Here is an 18910-nt window from a genome sequence, read left to right as displayed (position 1 = left end):
GATACAGCCCTGCACATTCTAGGGCTGGCATAAAACCAGGAGTTCAAAACCATCACACATCACTGACATGAGGATTCTGGAAGGCAGGTGTGAGTTTGCAGTGCCTGGGTTCTGGGCCAGTGGGAGGTGAGCCATCTCTTATCCTCAGAGCAGCAGTGTGACAACGTCCAGGATGGGGCCCTCTGGCTCCCCAGTGTTTCAGAGGGGCTGATCCCTGCACTCACACCTTCACACAGATCAACACCAAAATTGCTTCATTCACAAGTCATTCCAGTCCAGTGTTACAATCTTTGCCCATATCCAGGGCAAAGCAGCAAGGTATTCTGACACCTTAGATCCTTCCCCTCTCTCTGGGGCACAGCCTTTAGCTCTTAGCATCTATACTGTGCTTCTGTAGTCTTTTTTCAATGCCCAAAAGCCACAAGGGCATCCAGCAGAATTCAGACACATGTTTTTATATTTTACCCCTGTACACACACTCATTCAAAGGTCATCTGGTGCAGACAGTTCTCTTCCCTGGCCATACAGATGGTGAGAGCATGCCTTGCTCTGATCCACAACAGCCTCTCCTGGGTAAGATTACTGATTGCAACATCTTAGGCTCATTCATTTTTGCTGCACCATCTCAGACCTGCTTAGCTAGTGCTGTTCTGATCCCAAAGCTTCACAGATATCTCCTATCCTGGTGGAAATATCTATTGATGATGGGTCCATTTCCATGGGGAATGATTCTTAGCAACCAACCTGGCTGGTTAGGTATTCCATTGGTTAAACTCAGAGAAAGGAAGTTTTTTGAGCTTATTCACTCATAAATAGATACTTTGTCCTTAAGTGAAAGACAAGGGGAGTGGGAAATAATATTTGCATAAAAATTCAGGCCATTCACTTACTGCTTTATTTAGTAAAATAAATGGAAAATTTCATGTGATATCAAGCAACAAATCTCTTTATAGTATCAGGCAAGGCTGACAGTGGATCCCAGCATGGCACCAAAACCCAAAAGAATGAGGGAAACAGATCCCTGGAACTACTAGCTTTACTTCTGATATTGCCATTTCACTGTGCCACCCTTTGCTCCAACAGTGGCACAGAAAGACATATTGTAGGGCAATACCAGAGGTCCTGAAGTACTGAAAAAGAGCTCTTGAGCCAACAAATGAGAAGAGACAGGAGAGAAGAGATTCCTGGAGAGGACAGACAGCATGTATTGTACATAGAATGATAATGGGAATCCATGACTGACTTGGCTCAGGAATTGCTGAGCTGTAGGGCAGAGTGAACTCTTCATACACCAGAAACAGACTCTGGCTACAGTCATCTTCTTGGCTGAGAAAGAATCAGAGTTCTTCATTGAGGGGCTTCTCCTCAGATTTGTCTTCTTTCTAAAACACATTAGAGGCATGAAATCAGTTTTGACATTACTTGATTTCTCAACATAAGGATAAAGAAAACAAAATAATTCAAATGCCTCCTTCTGCTGTCTATGCAATGGCCCTATCTCATTTCTGTCACACAACACAAAGACCCTGTGCTATAGGAGGATGAATTTTGACAGAAAGAGAACTTATAACACTGCATGAACATGAAGATTTAATTGTGCCTCTCCCAGCAGAGACCACTGGTGGAGTCCTAAGGCCCTATCTGTACACTCTGTTCTGTAGTCTTCCTGATAGATCTAATTCCTATCCATGCCACTGGTCTCTCTGACCTGCTGTCATATGCTGCCATCCACCACCTCCCTTCTCAGCATCCAAAAGCACCCTTCACTTTGTCTCCCTAACTGCTGTTCCCAGAAGATAGATGCTTCACAGAGACCTTCATACAGCTGCAGAGATCAGTGAATTCTTGCTGTAGACTAGAAGGCAGAGGTCAGTGAAGAAAGAGGCTCTGCAAAGACATCCACCTCTGCTCTGCCCTAGATCTAATGTTTCTCTGATATTCAGGTGGAAACATACATGAAAGGGACAGGGATGGGGAGGAGTTCAAGAAACTGAAGTCATCTTCTTTAAGAGCCTGGTAAACAACAGCATCAGGACCCTCTTTACCTTTGGCATTCTTTGTAGGAAACGATTACAGAAGTCCTGTACACGCTCCATGGAGATGTCACCCACAGTCAACACTTCGTGCTCATCATCCGGTGTGTGGAATATAGCCAGAGCTGGCAGCTGGGACTTCTTCAGTTGGAAGTATGACAAAACTCGTTCATTGCTCTTCAAATTGCTGTCTAACAGGATAAAGAGAATCTGTGATGGAAATAGGAAAGAAAACGTGAGAAAAACAGAAGCTGAGACAGAGAACAGATCCCCAAACAGTGATCATATGAAGATTAACAGTGATATTTTTATAAAGAGTTTGAGAAAACCATCCATACTCTGTTAGGACAATCCTTTCCTTGGTGACTATGTAGCAGCTCCATGCAGTACATTTGTCTATATTTTATCAAGTCCAGACTTACACTACCAAACAAAATGTCTTCTTTCACCTTCTTTAAAAATATATCTACAGAATGACAGGAAGGCAGTCTCCACTTCTATTCTCTTAATAGTTAAGGAAACAAGATGTCTTTCATCTTAAGAGCAAATGTCAAAGAAGCTGAATCCTTTACTTGCATGTTATTTGCATAAGATGCTCACATCCTTGCAAGATCCAGTGTAAAAAGGGGTTTTGGTGTGGGAATAATCAAATTCAATTGCACGAATGTGGGAATGAAGTACAGGGCATCAGGAACCTGCAAGGATAAGAACATGAGAGTACCAAAACCAAAGGACATGTTGAAGTGAGGAGAAATGAGAATGCAAGGATTTGGGAAATAGAAGTTGTTGGCAAGACACCAATGTCCACACAGCCCAGCTCAGTGGAGCGTTCAGACCTGAGGAGAGAAGCTCAACATGAATAAACCAGGATGAGAATGACCTTCAGTCATTATTATAAAATTTAAAAAAGAAAATAAATATAGCAGTTAATTTAATCAGTGACCTGATTAAATAGAATCCCTCAGCAGATGAGATCCAAGTCAGTGAAAAAAACCACTCAGCTAGCATGTGTAATTTTGTCTTCTTTTTACCCTGTGCGATCTACTGGGCCTAGCATATTCAGTGTACCTATGGACAAGGCTATGGCTTCACTCACACAAGAAAAGAAGAGTTTTAAAAAAAAAGAAGCAATGTAATGTGAAGATCATGTGCCCAGTTCCCAGGCTGTGGTGAGCCAACAAATGTTTTTCTTTCTTTTCAATGAAGAACACTCAAGTTAGTTGTTTTCTTCTCTAAAAATAAACTTCATAAATACTAAATTCTTTACTTATTAAATTTATGTTCTATAAAAAACAAATATATCTGAAAACTTTCCTAGGCAACAGCCTTTTGGGAAGGTGGGATACTTAGGCTGCTGTAAGGTTTAACTTCAGTTTTATATAACTTCAGTTTTATATAACTTCAGTTAACTATACTTTTATGGAAATACAGAAACAGGAAGAGCACTTTCACTGGATATGTGTTATGCACCATTTGTAATTTTTCTTTCAAAAATCAACTGTGCCTCAAGAGCAAAAAGCTAGTGAGCAGACAGGTGGTGGGGTACTTGTCCCAGAGCACTTAATTCATCGTTTTGCATGATGAAACACCAAGCTAGAAAATGGTTGCATATTTAAGGTTCACAGGTCTAGGGACATGATCTGAGAGGCTTTCAGATGGAACAGCAGTATGCAATGTTTTAGGGCTCTCTTTTCAACTAGAAAGCTGGAAACAGAGGCCAGTGTTGGAGGGAAGCACTTTCAGAGTGTCAGTACAGTAAATGGTACTGTGTTTCCATGGTTCATTCAACAGCTTTTGGGTTTCTCTGTAAGAGATTGACTAGACAACAATATTTTTTAATCAAATGTTAAAGAAGAAGTAATTAAAATTAAAGCTATTATTGTTGCCTCAGTTTCTATACAAAATCTCCACCACCTTTAAAACAGATGAATATAATTTTAAAACAGTAATATGAATAAATGTTAGTCAATATTCTTCACTTCATCAAGCTTCCAGACTTTGCTAAAACAGCCAAAACAAAAAAGCTGTACATATTTTATCCATGAATACCAAGAATAGAGTAAGAATAAAAGAGTAAAAAGATTGAGGTTTAGAACTCCAAATGCCTTCTTCCTCGCAGGAGCAAACAGAAACACACAAACTGGCCCCTCAGCTAGAAAGGCTGAGATATCATTGTCATTACTGACTTGGCTCTCTCTAATGACTCCCATGTGGCTCACAGAGCTACAGTGTGCCAAAGTACAGCAAAGTTTCCTTCTCTGCCTATATTCAAAAAATACAGGAAAGAGAGCGATTGCATTTGGCCACTGTAGCTCAGAAGAAGACACCTTTATGCCTATGAGAATGGTGCATTCCTGGGAGGTCTGTGACATGGGATGCGTCCTCCTTCAGCAGAAGGGCCCACCATGCACCCTGTGCTGGTTGTGCTCCAGGAGTCCTGTGCTCCACACAGGGCCTGTGTGGTATCAAGGTCACGCCTGTGGGGCAGAAGGTAGGATGTGTTGGCCAAGAGGCCACAAGCACTGGAAGCCTGATCTCCACAGCAGCTGAAAACCAAGAAGGTTTCTCAGCTGTCACATTTCCATGACAGATGCCATCTTGTGGAACTAGAGGAATTCATGAGGAATTTATTTTGTTCTGAGATTCCCAGTCAGCTCCAATCATAAAGACTGAATGCAGTAACCATGGAAAATTATATTGACCATGAGGCAGAATTCACATTGCCTAACTTCTGCCATCCAGATCCTAGTCTTGTCTCAGCCAGTCATCTACATAACCTCTACAATAAACAGTGACAGGCACTTTATTCCACTTATTTTAGAAGGGAAGGAAGCATATGCCTGGCCTTCTCTTTCAGTGCTGAAAAGAGCCTAATACCTTTACTAAGATGACCTTCCAAAGCTACAATTCACCAAAAACAAATCCCACTTACAGTGGCAAGTCTAATGTCACTGCTAGAGATCAGTCAGTTCCATTCCAAACAGAAAGTTCACTTCCCCTTTCATAGCATCCTGTACAATAGCTGGTTGGGTGTTTTAAATTCTGAGATTATTTCCATGACATTTTTTCATTTTGTAGCAATCTTCTTGCCTATGTTCAGAGATCTGCTGCCTCAGGCAGTGAAGGATATCCTGAATGAATGAGAAACCCCTGACATAAAATGTCCCCTTCACACATGATATTTTCTATGCACTGTCACTTGCAATAAACCACCTTTCATAAATTTTGTACACTGGTGCTGTCTTGGTGTCTTGACAACTTGATCCCTAGCCCAGTGCTTTAAGAACACCAAGTTTGTGGTAGATATTAAGATATGGAATTATATTATTGCCCAGGGAATTAAAGTTAATTGAAAATAGCACTGCAATGTTAGAAACTAATTTGCCATTGCTTAGTTTTTCCTCCAACAAAGGCAAACAAAAAAGATGGTCAAGCCTTATATCCAGTGTTTGACTTTGAACTTCAGAGAGCTGCAGTTCACTGTTTTGTAAAAGCAAAAAGATCAAATTCTGATGTCTGAGTAATTTCTTACATCATAGTTCATCAAAGCAAAACAAAAACATCAGTCATGAATTAAAAAAAAAAGACAGCTATAAAAACAACTTTACTGCAGATATCTATTAAGTGAGATAAAAAGTCCATATTTACAGTATCTCTCTCAGTTCTGGAGCCATCAGTGTCTGACATGAATAATAAAAATTGTACGAATGACTGTCTGCAAGAGAAAGGGCATAATCTTTTCATTCTGTGGAAGAATTCCTGAAGGACACCAGGAGTTTCTCAGAATGCATTTCTAAATGGACCTACATCTAAATTAAAAGGGAGTTTACAAGCATCCCTACCCAAATAATTTTGACATTGGAAACCAATTATGTCAGCTGCAACAAAAACTGCTTTTGTTATTCCTAACATCACCTTGTTGAGACTTCTGCAAACACCCATGAGTTACACCAGCTGTAATAATCATGTTATACTCTGATACTGTGGAAAGAAAACTGAATATAATTATTCTAGTTTGGCTCAGCAATGCAAACCCAGACATTTCCTTTCCAGTGCATTTCCTTTCCTTGCCTGGACTTTTGGCAGTACTTTCCCAAATAAGCACATATTTGATTGAAGATCTAAGGAGGCTGGTGGATTTACTCCTGCAGCTGCAGTGCTCTGAACTCTGTTCACTGTTGTCCACCCACAATTGTTTCTCAAAGTGTGCTAGAAAACTACCATATTTCTTTTTGTTATCAGCTTCTGCTGGTTTAATATCATCTACCATTTGCATTTTCCTCTCCAACATTTTACAGTGCTTAGGTTCCACAATAAAATCTAGAAAACTCTAGACTTGCCTCCAGGCACTCAGTCTTGCTCCAGGTGCAGTTCAGACTGCACTGGCTTGTAGAAATGCTGCAACACACCCCAAGTGTCCCCACTCTGTTCTGGCACTCTGCAGTCCCTGTAGAGCAGTGCTGGATGCAGTGGTACGTGCTCACAGGTAGTCTGAACATCTCTCCACTGCACAGCAATGATTCCTTGCTCAAACCACTCACTGGTAGCACTAACCCATTTCACCACTGTCCCACAGGACAGGAATTATTCACTGGCAGTCCTGAACAAAATTCAAGTCAGGAATCTTGCATTTATTCTCACAAAATCTGCATTTATTCTCAGACTATCTGCAAGCCACTGAAAGGCAAAATCTAATCAATACTTATTTTGAAGCAAACCTCAATTGACTTGGTAGTTCCAACAACACATAAATTCACAAAGGAAAATTAGCCAGCAGAGATCTTCATAGCATTGTGCAGTGGCTGCCACTGATACCCAAACTAATTCAGGTCTTTCTATATGACAGAGCAATGGGACAAACCTAAGTGGGCATGTCACTCTGCTTACTCCTTACTATCCAGACCTAAAATTCAAGCAGAGGGATCTTAGCTCTCTCTTGCTGCTTTCTAGGGGGACAGCCCAAAACACAATTTACTCCTCAGAGTGCCACTCCATCAGGAAAAATAACTTATTAGACTCTAGGTCACTTAATCTCTGTGTCCTCAAGTACCACAGCAGTAAAGTGGAAATAATTAGTCAAATCCCCACATCTTTAATGTTTATATTTTACTCTGGCAAACTTGTTGACTGATTTGGTTGGAAACTTGCCTACACAAATAATAAAAAAAAAAAAAAATAGATTTGGCTTGCTGAGAATTCATAAATTGTCTGAACTTCAGTACAACATTTTATCCAATGTTTTGTGAAATATTTCTAGGAAAATTATAGCTATTTACTTAGATCTAGGCAAGTCACATGAAAACTAGATGCAGCTGCATCAGCAAAGGATAGTGATGCTAAATAGCATTGTGTTGGAAGAAATAGCTGCTAGGTGGAGACCTGTATCAGACTCTGCTCATGGAGAACAGTGGTAATGGTGTCACTTTAACACACGTCACAATAGATAAATGGAATTTTACAGATAAATGAGTTTTCTTTTATAATTACATATTCATCAAAGCAAAACATTTTTGAAGAGACCTTTTGATTGTGATGCATAGTTCCTGCCTAGTCTCTTGCCAATGGTTAGGAAAGATGTAAAGGTTCCTGTAAAGTAGTCCTACCATAAGCAAGACTCAAGGCTTCTGAGATTGCATGGTTCTGAGGTGGTCCCTGAATTCAAAGGTGAAGGTATACTTGATTTATAATCTGTTCCTTCAGTACCAAAAGCAGATGCATACAGATATTCCAGTTATCAGATCCCAAATCTTTCCAGCTCCACACTTCTCATAGAGGAAGACATCTTTATGCCTCTCAGCTCATCCTTCCCCACTTCTGTGATATTCTGCCTGCTCCCATCTGCTCTTCTCCCTTGCCACAAATGCTTTCCTGTTGCTCCCAGTCCTCCTTTGCTTGCAAGTTCATTCCTCTGTTCCTTGGACACAAATTCCACTGTAATCCAGCTGCTGGCAGAGAAGCAGACATCAGATGATTTACTATTTGGGGAGCTCTATTCCCAGAGAGATGAGATTCAGGCAAAATGTCTCTGAAACACCTCATCTATCTCATCACCTTGGTGTGGGAAATCTAAGCAATCAGTTTGCAGTGCCTTTAAAATAACCATTTCCAGAAGTGTAAGGGTTAAGAAGCACTGACATTATTTGTTCTCTGGTCACTTATATAAAGCTCCTTGGCGTCCTGCAGGCTGTAAATACAAATTCACCTCTCACATCAGTGGAGTGCAACTGTGGCCAGGCTGAAGAGCAGCAGCTGTGTGTCCTCTCCCGGTACAAGGGAACAAAACTGGATTAAAAGCAACAAAGTACATGATGTTTCACCAGGAGAGCAGAGAGCACTATACAGAGGGTATTTTCCCCGCGAGGTGGCAAACTGACCAAAGGTGAACAGAACCAACCCGTCCATTTAATTATCCAGATAATCCTCTTTTCCTGCTACTTGACCTTTGCTCTCATAATTCATAGAGATTATGCCCTCCCCATTCATGGCAGAAATCACTGGGTTTTTTCCCCCCAACAGCCCCTCTTTCTTTGTTTGGACTTACCTTCCCCTTGTAAAGCTCTGCTGCCGCCCGAAATTTGCGCATTCGCTCAGGGTGCTTTGGAGACATCTTGTCTGTGATCAGGAGGAGGTTAAACTGGAGTGAACTCTGCATCACACCTATTGATGTCTGCCCAGCACAGAGGGAGAAACACAGGCATGGAGATTGAGAGCGCTCAGTTGGCATTGGATGCAGTGTCAGTGGGACATAAGTCCACATGGCTCAGCTGGGGTTTCTTTGCAAATCAGCATCACAAGCAGGACAGATTTCTTTAAAGCAGGGGGGATCCAATCTGGGTTCTTTGCAAAAGCTCTTAACCTCCTGGCTTTGCTTACTCCCCAGACAAGAGTCTGAAGACCACAAAGGTCCATCACTGGTCTTAAGATAGTTAGTGATTAGGCAAGAGGAGTAGGAGTAGGGCAGAATACAGGATGCTGAAGACTAAAGGAAAGATGTGAAGAGCAAGGCCAGCAAACACGGAATATAAGGGTGTCCTTAATTGCTGAGGTCCAGCACCTGTGTGAAATATGAGCAAGAAAGTGGGAAGGATTTGTGGTGTCAAGGCTGGTGTTTGTCCTTGTTTTCTTTCTTTAGTGTTACACTATATGTAGGATGGGGATGAGTCCACAGTTTCAGCAACCTGATGGCCTGGACACTCCTGAGTGCTGAGGGTTAAAATTGTCTCTGCTGTCCCACAGTGAGAGAAGACTCTGGGCAAGGGCCAAGTGGGCACTACACACTGGCCCTCTGTGAGAAACCAGAGCTGGCACTGCCCAAGAAGCCACAGCACCATCTCCATGAACTCGCTCACTCCTCATCTCACTTCTTCTGTCTGCTTCCTGCAAGCCTGCAGCCTCTCCCTCAAATTAAACAGTAGTGGGGCCAGACCTGCTGCCTCCCTAGTGCCACCAAAACCACAGAGGCACAGACTGTGCAGCTCCCCGCCAGTGGGAGCAGAAGTTTCCGCATGCTCCAGGAGTAACAAGGAAGGGGTCAGGGAGTGCATGCTGGCAAGGGCCATGAATAACAGAGCATCTAGCTTTTGGCAGACGGGACTCTGCTGTTAGCTTAATGTTTATCAGATATTTTGTATCCCTTCATTTTTCTGATGGTGTGAGGTGGGGGACAGTAGAGGGGTTGTAAGCTAAGCTGGAAAATGTTAGAGGACGTCATGGGAGAGGATGAGGCTGAAGGTGAGGGTGAAGCCAGCTAGCACCAAGCCCCTTGACAAGGCTGGGGTGAGAGCAGACAAGGCAGGAGCAGTGGTTCCTCCAGCAGCTCCGCACAAAGGTGTGCTTGTCCACACAACCTTGTGTAAGAGCAATCAGCAGAGCTCATCAGCAGGGCTGGATCACATCTGACTCTCCTGAAAAGCTCACAGGGTAAACATTGCCTAAAAGTTCCTAAAGTATGTGGGAGAAACAGTAAGGGCCCCAGGACGGGGAGAGAAACTCTTGGCAGCACTTGGTGAGAGCCATATGACCCCATTATCTGCTGACCTGCAGCATTTTTGGATGCAAACAGCATAGGCACTGGGAATAAATATTTATGAAAAATCAAGCTACCTTAGGGAAGCTGGGAGGGCTTTGGGCCAGGGACTGCAGGAGGAACTGTTAACTGCAGCACCTCCAGAGCGGCTGGAAAAAAAACTGTAACAACATCTGTACTGACAATCAGGGTGGAGAGGACCAGCTGAACAGCTGAGGAATTCTCAGTCAGGGAGACAGCCTGGGCGCCAAACAGGACACCATGCAGTGAGAACCCAAAGCATCAACAGAAATGCATAAAGAAAGAGACATTGTCCCATGAATTGCAAAAGGACCTAATAGGGGCTCCAAGGTTTCAAAGAGTCTGGGAAATTACAAAGATGAAAACATCATCCCTGCTGATGTGACTTGGGTATTCCTAAAGGGCTGTTAGGCCAGTGGAGCAGGATATAGCAGTCCCCAGAAATATTTTGTGATTTCAAAATGTAATTTTCCCTTTTGAAGATGAAAAAAACAAAAACTTTGTTGTTGTTGTTGTTGTTGTTGTTGTTGTTGTTGTTGTTGTTACAGAAAAAAACCCCAAATCCTACCATATTTCACTGTGGGGAAAAAAATATTAAATTTCAAAACAAAATACTCTCCTACTGGTGGGTTGCAACTGAACTGACTGAATGCATCAGTTCTCTTAGATGATCCTTGAGTTTATCTTGAAAAGGTATAGTTCTGCAACAGGTTGGGCCATTCTTCTCCAATACAAGCTGAGCCTGGTCAGCACTGTTGTAGCTATCCAGAAGGTCACAAAATACCCCATCAGCAATGATAAAGTCTCAGCCTTGCAGCAACTGTGGCTTCTAAGACCTACTGACTCCACAGCAATGAGACCAGAGAACTTCTGAGATTTCAGAGGAACCTGAATCCTTGGTAAACCTCTACAGCAGAGAGGAGAGCTGGCACCCTGCCACTGCTAGTCAGATGGGTGAGCTGATGATGAAGATGGCCAACATGGAAGCATTCTAAGCCTGATTTTGTGTGTGGCTTATTTGTTTGTTTGTTTGTTTGTTTTGGTGGTGGTAGTTGCTTTTGAACTCATGAATTCTGGAGGAACGATGGAAGGAATGGGAAAGATTTTGATTGGGAAGTTCCCAACCCACTCTTGAATATGCATTCAAATATCTGGGCTTATATCAAGCCCTATGTGCTGAGTGATGCAGAAATTCTGCCTTCTGAGAGCAGGTCATTTGAGCTTCCATGTTTCTCAAGGCTTGACAAAGACAGGGCATTCTGGCTGAGTTGGCTCTGCAGGCATGGTACAACACAGCAAATGTCCATGGGAGGAAGCAGCACTGCCTGCAGAGTAGTAAGAAATTGAATTCTCTGTCCCTCAACATCCCAAATGTAATGAAAACCCAAAGGAACTGCAACGAGTCCCTTCCTCTCCCACCACACTTATGCCCCAGCAAATCTGCTTCCAGTCCACGTGTGGCGCAGCAGTGAAGAGCTGTGTGGCTTCCTCAATCCCATCTATACCATCGCTCCGACCCTCACATACATAAGGATATGCAAACTGGGGCCAGAGGATACCATGAGAAGAAGGCCAAGCGCAAGGGTGAGGACTGCAGGGAGCTGGTGATTACCACAGGGTTGTACTCTGTCACCAGACGGAGCTCGTTTATCCGAACGAAGCGAGTCAGCTTCTTGGCATCAACCTCTCTGTTGTTCATATCCAGATCCCGCCGGTCACTGTCTACCTGAAGACAGGCAAAGACACCTACAGTCACAGCTGTCCTCTCCTCTCAGCACCTCCTCCAGAGGCACTGACTGCACTCACTCACAGAGACACCCACCCCCTGGAACACCACCATCCTCTCTCCCCCACTACACAATCCCCACCTCTTCCCATCACCACTTCTGGAGGTCTAGAACCTTCAGGAACGAGCCTGCACTTTGAGATAAGGATCTCCCAGCCTTCTCCAGCCTCCCAAGGACAAGGCAAACTCATGGTATACCAGAAATCTCTTAGGACTCCAGATGTCCCTACACTACCAGCTCTCGATGCACTGGAGACAGGGAGAATTAGCTGACAAACTATTCTAGGCATTGTGGAGAGAGGTCATTAAATAGTCTAACTGCTCACATCAATACTGGCTTTACGTCCCTTTTAAACATCTCCATCTGCTTATTCTGTTTCTTCTACAAGTAATAAACATTGGCATCGCCCGGTATGGAATTCCTGGAAACATTTTGCAAGCAGGAAATCTCTCCAATAAAAAGAGGATTTTTCTTCCAGTACAGCAGGAAAGAAAAAAAAAGGAAAAAAAGAAAAATAATTAAGCCTAACATATTTCAGCTTTAGAGGAAAATTCATCCTGCCACACATCTCCCCACACTTCATCCCCTCAAAACGATCTGATTTTAATGAGATTTTCATGACCTGATAAACAGAAAAAAAGCAGGCAATGACTGAATGATAGCAATGCACTAGAGTTTAAGGGCAGAGTTCCTGTGCAGTACCACCACAGGATGTGACTGAGTTAAGCCATGGGAGCAGTGGTCTTTGACATGAAGTAGGATCAAAGTTTGGGATTTGAAAGCCATTGATACACACGTTGAATGAGGTTCTTGGGGCTGAGGGGCAGTCCACATGCACACCCCAGATTTTATTCTCTGCATCTGGACAACCTCTGAAAGTTCTTGTGTTAGTTTTTCCAATGGTGTGCAGACATCTAAAGTAATTTTTGCTGTTCTGTGGTCATTGGCAAGGACTTTGATACCAGTCACCCGCCCTGTCTGACAACACAAGCTGGTGATTTTCAGACTTTGTGGCCTGATTCCTCTCACAGATTTTCCTCCTGCATAAGATGAAAGGGCAACTCTGCTCAAGTAAATAAGATTAGGACAGTGCAACACCTGGGCAGCTGAGATCAGACAGGCCTTGAGAATAAATCTAAAGCAGCCTGGACTCTACAGAAAGTCTTCTCTTGGCTTTCATGGGCTTCTGGAAACCTCTGACTTCCATTTGGGGATAACAACGTCTTTAATCAGCACTCAACATTTATGTTTTTAAGAAAATAAGGCTGGAAAATAGCCTGAATTTAATAGTTGAAGCTCTAGTCAAAATGTCTTTATCACTCCATATAATTAGGTTGTTAGCATCTGTTAACTATGTTCTTTTTAGGTATATCAGGATTTCTTACTTGAGTAAATTTGTTTCTTTCCCCTATATACAAAGAAGTCTCACCAGTGACACAGTCCCTCCTACTACTGTAATTATGGTTTAAACTTCTAAGCATTGTGTTTCATACACTGCAAAGGCAAAGAAAAAATTAATGTATGCCTCTGATTCACTTCTATCCTGGTGACGCATCTTTGTATCCTTCAAATGAGTATTTGATTCCAAGTTCCTGTATCCGTTCTTTTAAAATTCCTTTTTATCTCTGACCTCTTACTCCTACACATTATTCAGCACAGGATAAAAGAAAAAATAATGTGTCTGATAATTTAAGAAAAACTGACAATCAGACAAGTGAATTGTCAACCATATTTTAACCTGACTAATGTATTATTTTCTTGGCTGTTTTTTTTTTTCCATATTAAAGAAGAGTTCAGTTGCAAAAACTCAACTCCAAACAAAGAATATTCAATATAATACAAATTCCAACAATCCAAAAAATTTATTTTATCAAACTCTCTCCCAGTGCAGTCATCCTGACTATCTGCCACAGTGCAAAAACAAAGGATCTTTTCAATATTTTTGGCAGAAAACCACAATGACTAAGAACCAAAATTGAAACCGGTGTTGCTTAAAATTGCAACATCTAGCACATAAAAGGTTAAATAAAAGGACCTGCCTAACTATTGCTCACTCTTAGATCATTCTTTTTTAATTATTTGGATAATAACAGTGGTAAACATGGTGCAGGAAATGATGAGGGGGAAAAAGAGAACAAATTGTCCAATCTTTGTACAAGCTGGATCTAGAACTTGGCCAAGCTGCCATATTTAGTTTCCCTAGAACATGTGGTGTGTACCCATTTCTCCCCACCTCAAGCACTTAGAGGTCTGGTGTCACAACACTTCACTGGCTTTTAGGACATCTTGTGCTGCCTGGGGCCCCATTCCTCTTCAGACACACCTACCTCTGCAGTTTTCAACTGCCATGCAAGAGGGAGCAACGTGGGGAAATTGATGTAACTAGTAGAATACTTGTTCTTAGCTTTTCTTGGTACTTTTGCAGCAAGTACATGGCTCTTCCCAGTATCATCTCCTTCAATTTCATCAAATATAGCTACATTGAGGCTACATTGAGCTACCTGCACTTAGAGCTGGAGTCAACAGAGATATGATCTAGCACAGCATCCATCCCTAAGAAACTTCCAAGCAAGCTTTCTAATGCCTAAAGCATATTTAGGAAATGAGTCTGCAAACCACCGTGTAGGTTGGTACAGCATCTCTTAACTGCAGAGACCTAGTCTGGATGTGTCTTCTGTCATTAGGGAAAAGTTTTGTACCCTAGGAGACAGCTTTGCCTGCCTGAAGTGACACATGCCAAGTTTTGGTATCAAGCCTGCTGTGTTGATCCGTTGTGACATGGACTCTAGATGCTTTTCATGTGTCTCAGGACCCTTTCCAAAACCACAGAAACCTCATCCAAGTTCATGCCAAGCTCCAGGCAGGTCACGTAGAAATACAGGCATTGCTCTTTGCAGAGCTCTGGCTGCTGAACCAGATCCGTAGGGCAAACACCTAAACAGGAGAATCTTACCAGGTGTAATGAACGTCCCATGTCTCAGTGACAGGCACCCTGCAATTGAAAAGCAAAACCCCTCTTTGGGGCAAGAAGAGGGATGTACTTTGAGGTGGGCAGGCAGCCCGATTGCCAATGACAACCCTATTTTTGGCTTGCTCTAAGGAGAGATGAGTTTTATGCTTTTTTACTGCTGTATGCACTTGTCCAAGACCCTCTCCAACCCACACCAGCGCGCTGGGGGACCCGGAACCAGGCCCTTATGTTGGAGATGCAGGTTTTTCCCTGGCAGCGTGTTCCCGGGAGGGAGCTGCTCGTGATGCCCCCCACGGCACGCCGCGGGCCCACGCACCGTGCGGAACAGCGCGACAGTGTTCTCCGAGGCGCCGTAGTGGGACAGGACGGCGGCGCTGCTGCTGAGGCCGAAGGGCACCTCCGGGATCTGTCCGGCCGCCAGGCGAAACTGGTCCGCTTCGGGGCTCTGCGGGTCCTGCGGGGGCACAGAAGGGAGGGTGAAGCGCCAAGCGGCTGAGGGGCCAAGCCCGAACGGGGTCCCGGGGGCCGCCCGGGCACGGGCACGGGCACGGGCACCGGCACCGGCACCGGCACCGGCCGCGGGCGGCACGAGTGCGACACCTGCCGGCCGCTCGGTCCCGCAGGAGCGGCCGCCGCCGCCACCTCCTGCGCGGGCGAGCTGCTCCGGGATCCAGGAACCCGCCAGGATGGTGCTGAGCCCTTGGGCACTCATCAGAATGTAGGTGTAGCTCGTTTAAAAAAATATATATTATATGTGCGTGTATATATGTGCGTGTATTATAAAATATATACATATATATAAACGTCGCCATTTTTACATTAACCTTGATTCTAGAGTCAAGGGGTTACAATTTTGAACACCTTGCATTATCAGTACCGTGGCTCCTTTTAAAAGGATATCTTAGGTACATCTTGTGAAAAGTAGCTAATTCAGGTACATCAAAGGATAGAAATGTGCAATTTCTCAGTATTTTGAGGTCCATTCTCTTTCTTGCAGAAAGCATTAACTACTACTATCCTTTGCCTGTATTAAAGCCTTCCTTGCTGTTCCCATTCCTAACTTTTTAGTGATGTATTTTTGATACATCTATTTATTGGATATAAATTCTCAAGACATGGTCTCTGCTTGGAAATTGGTTTGTTTTTCTTTTTAGTTTGAACTGTCAGCTCAGCTGTCTGTGAGCCCAGAGAGAATGGAAAACAAAATTCTTTGTTCCTTCCAAAGGAAAACATCTCTCATGACCTGTTTTGGAAATGCCAGCACATCAAAATTGCTCTGGTGAGAGTGCTAAAGCCTAGAGTGGGAATAATCTCGCTGAGTTTTGGAGCATTCCTGAGAAACCTGGGGTTTAATCAGGCCGAGCATGGCTCTTTCTCAGAGACATGCGGGGTTTCTGGAGCAGTGTGCTGTGTTTCCATCACGGCATGCTGCTCCCAGTCAGGGAGGCCGTGCTCATTATACGGGAAGCTTGCCGAGCCACATACTGCAGTGAACTGAAAGGCTGCAGCAGAGAAATAATTTATGGTGAGCAGAGAACATGGGCTTTATTTGGATGAATATACTTTCAGGCCGAGAGCCAAGCTTTCATGGCACACATACGTCTTTATCTACTGTTCAAATGCAGCCCGGTCATGCTTCAGACACTGAATGCCCGAGATGTGGCTGGCTGCTGCCTCGTGCTCCTGCATGGCAGCAGCCTCCTGTCTGCCTCTGAAGAATGCAGTCCTGCAGAGGGAGGTCACTGTGGCACAAGACAAAGGGAGCCGTGTCCCTGCTTAGCTCAGGAGGAGGCTCTGGGTACAGCTCTGCCGCAAGCCCAGCCAACTACCCTCGGGGAAGGAGGCGTCTCGGCATTTTCATTCTGCGTGTGAAGATTGCCTGGCTGCTTTGCGCAGCTTTAGCGCTGCAAGAGCAGCCCCCAAGGAGCTCCAATTGCCTGCAGGCAGCGAAGTCGAGGCGGCTGGTGCTCTGTGATCAGTGCTTACAAGGCCCCTGGGGCATAAGCCTCCTGCGCTCACGGACTTGTTGCTGCCCACACTGCACAGACAGCACCATCGGTCCTTACTCACAGGGCTGTGAGATGCCCCTGCCCTGTACCAAGAGCATGATGCCCTCCCTAGACTGCCCTCCAGCCCCAGGCACAGGGCAGAAGGAGGAAGGTGCTTGCAGAAGGACTGGTTTTTGAAAGTCTGAAGCCTTCTCTGAGATGAGGTAGTGTGTGGACAGCATAAGAGCAGAACAGAGCTCAAAGAAAACGTGGGAAAAGGTGCAACTTGGGGACTTAAAAGTAATAAGGATCCTGTTAAAGAGGCCTCTGTTTTACAGTGCTGTAGCTCAATAAATATATTCCTTTTATTTTCTGAGGAAAAATACTCATGTCATTTGTGGGGGCAAGGGACTCATACCTGTCACTCACCTTTGAATTCAGTGGAATTTAGATAAAAAGAGACAGAGATCTCAAGGTATCTGTTCTGGGAAACAAAGAAGTGAAACAGAGACCATGTGTTCATCCTCCTTACAAAGAGGCTGCAGCCTGAGCCCAAACCCTCTCCGACTTCAGTGGACCTGCACTATCACTTCTCCCTGAGACTTTGCTTCCTCATCCCTATCACACAGGCAGTGCCTTACTCTGTCTTTGCTGACTACAGCATGTACTGTACTTCACCCCTCATCAACACTGTTTCTCTACCCTGCACATTTCTTTGTTTCTTCCCCTGCAGCATTTCCCTCTCTTCTGCTCCAGGGCTCCTACAACCTCCTTCATCTTCATTCCTTGCTCCATCTCCTTTTCCATGCACAGACCAAATTCCCTGTGCTCTCTCTGTGACCCATCACCTAATCCCTCACAGCCCCAGCACCTTTTGGGACAGCTGCTGCTCTGGTTTGGTTTACACCACATCCAGCCTCATGCTCTCAAAAGAGTGGGATAGAGCTCACAACTGGCAGAGGGGAGGTGCTGTGAACAAACCTGGAAGAATCCAATGACTGCCACCTCTGCACCACTGATGAAGGCTTCGGCATCTGGGATGTTGTTTAACAGGATGGGTTTGTCTGTGGCGCTGGCTGTGCCTGCAGAGCAAAGGTCAGGGCTGGGCAGAGTGTACACAAGAAGCAGCTCAAAGAGGATCCCCCCAATACACACACAAGCATCCCAACCTTACAAGCTCACCCACACACCTCTCTTGCAACACATTTGTGCAGCATACCTTGGATAAGGAGAACTCCCAGGCTTTCCCCAAGGCAGGAAGAAAGCTCACTTACTGTGGGATGCAGACTCGCTCCCTCCAGCACACCCTGCTGGGGAGCATCTGGTAAGCAGGATAACAAAGAGGCACGGAAAGATGGATGTGCCCATGCTACCAGCTTGCCTTCTCCTCGCCATGCCACCCTGCTCTGGTCCTCTCCTCGGCGAGAGACACGTCAGCTGCTGTGGGGACCCACAACCTTCCTGGGGCGGTGGGAAGGGAGCAGCTGGCCCAGAGCAAAGCCTTCAGCTCCTGAGATAACTGGAGAAAGCCCCTCCCTGCTGTGCAGGAATCAGCCTCGGAGAGCTGCACCAACACCGCCGTGGTGTGTCCTCACCCACAGCACTGGACTTCGTAGCTGCCCTGCACCTTTGTGACCAGACGCCCCAGCTAGGTTAAGAACATCCCTCTCCAGGTGCTGGATCCCAGGGGCTGTTGTTCTCTTGTGCTTGACCAGCAGGCTAGTCACGAGGACATGCCAACTCTTGCATTAGCTCTGGGGAACAGCTGCTACGGTAAGTGCTAAACATGAGAAGGGGATGCTATAGCTCCCTGGCTCATTCAGCTGCCATCTGGGATGAGAGGTGGGGGCTGTCCACCTCTGGAGTCTACCCCCATCACAGCCCAGACTTTGGGCTTCAAAGGATTAATGAAATCCCTGAAGGAAACTGTTCTGAAATAATTTGCTTATAGAGTAAGGCTGCTGCTTTGAAAGAGGAGGGCTATTTCCCTGCTGAAATATGCTCTTAAGCCTTCCTATACTGCATTCTTCACACACACATCACTGAGAAACATGCTCTAGAAAAGAATGTGACACTCATGCAGA

The 18910-nt window shown here is 44.6% G+C and overlaps 1 protein-coding gene across 1 annotated transcript; it reads right to left on the bottom strand.

Annotated features, from left to right (window-relative positions):
* Positions 1-918: 918 nt before the first annotated feature.
* Positions 919-18221, bottom strand: ERP27 (endoplasmic reticulum protein 27). Its single transcript, XM_053977957.1, has 7 exons — positions 18101-18221; positions 17808-17908; positions 15155-15292; positions 11693-11806; positions 8575-8700; positions 2046-2243; positions 919-1382 (listed from the first exon to the last, which is right to left on the bottom strand). Exons 1-7 carry the CDS (start codon positions 18219-18221, stop codon positions 1338-1340), a joined length of 843 nt encoding a protein of 280 aa, XP_053833932.1. The 3' UTR covers positions 919-1337.
* Between the last annotated feature and the right edge of the window lie 689 nt (positions 18222-18910).

This window comes from Vidua macroura, chromosome 5, assembly GCF_024509145.1.
Source record: "Vidua macroura isolate BioBank_ID:100142 chromosome 5, ASM2450914v1, whole genome shotgun sequence".
Lineage (NCBI taxonomy): Eukaryota > Metazoa > Chordata > Aves > Passeriformes > Viduidae > Vidua > Vidua macroura.
Note: the sequence above shows the minus strand (reverse complement) of the source record. Positions and strands in the feature narration are given on the sequence as shown.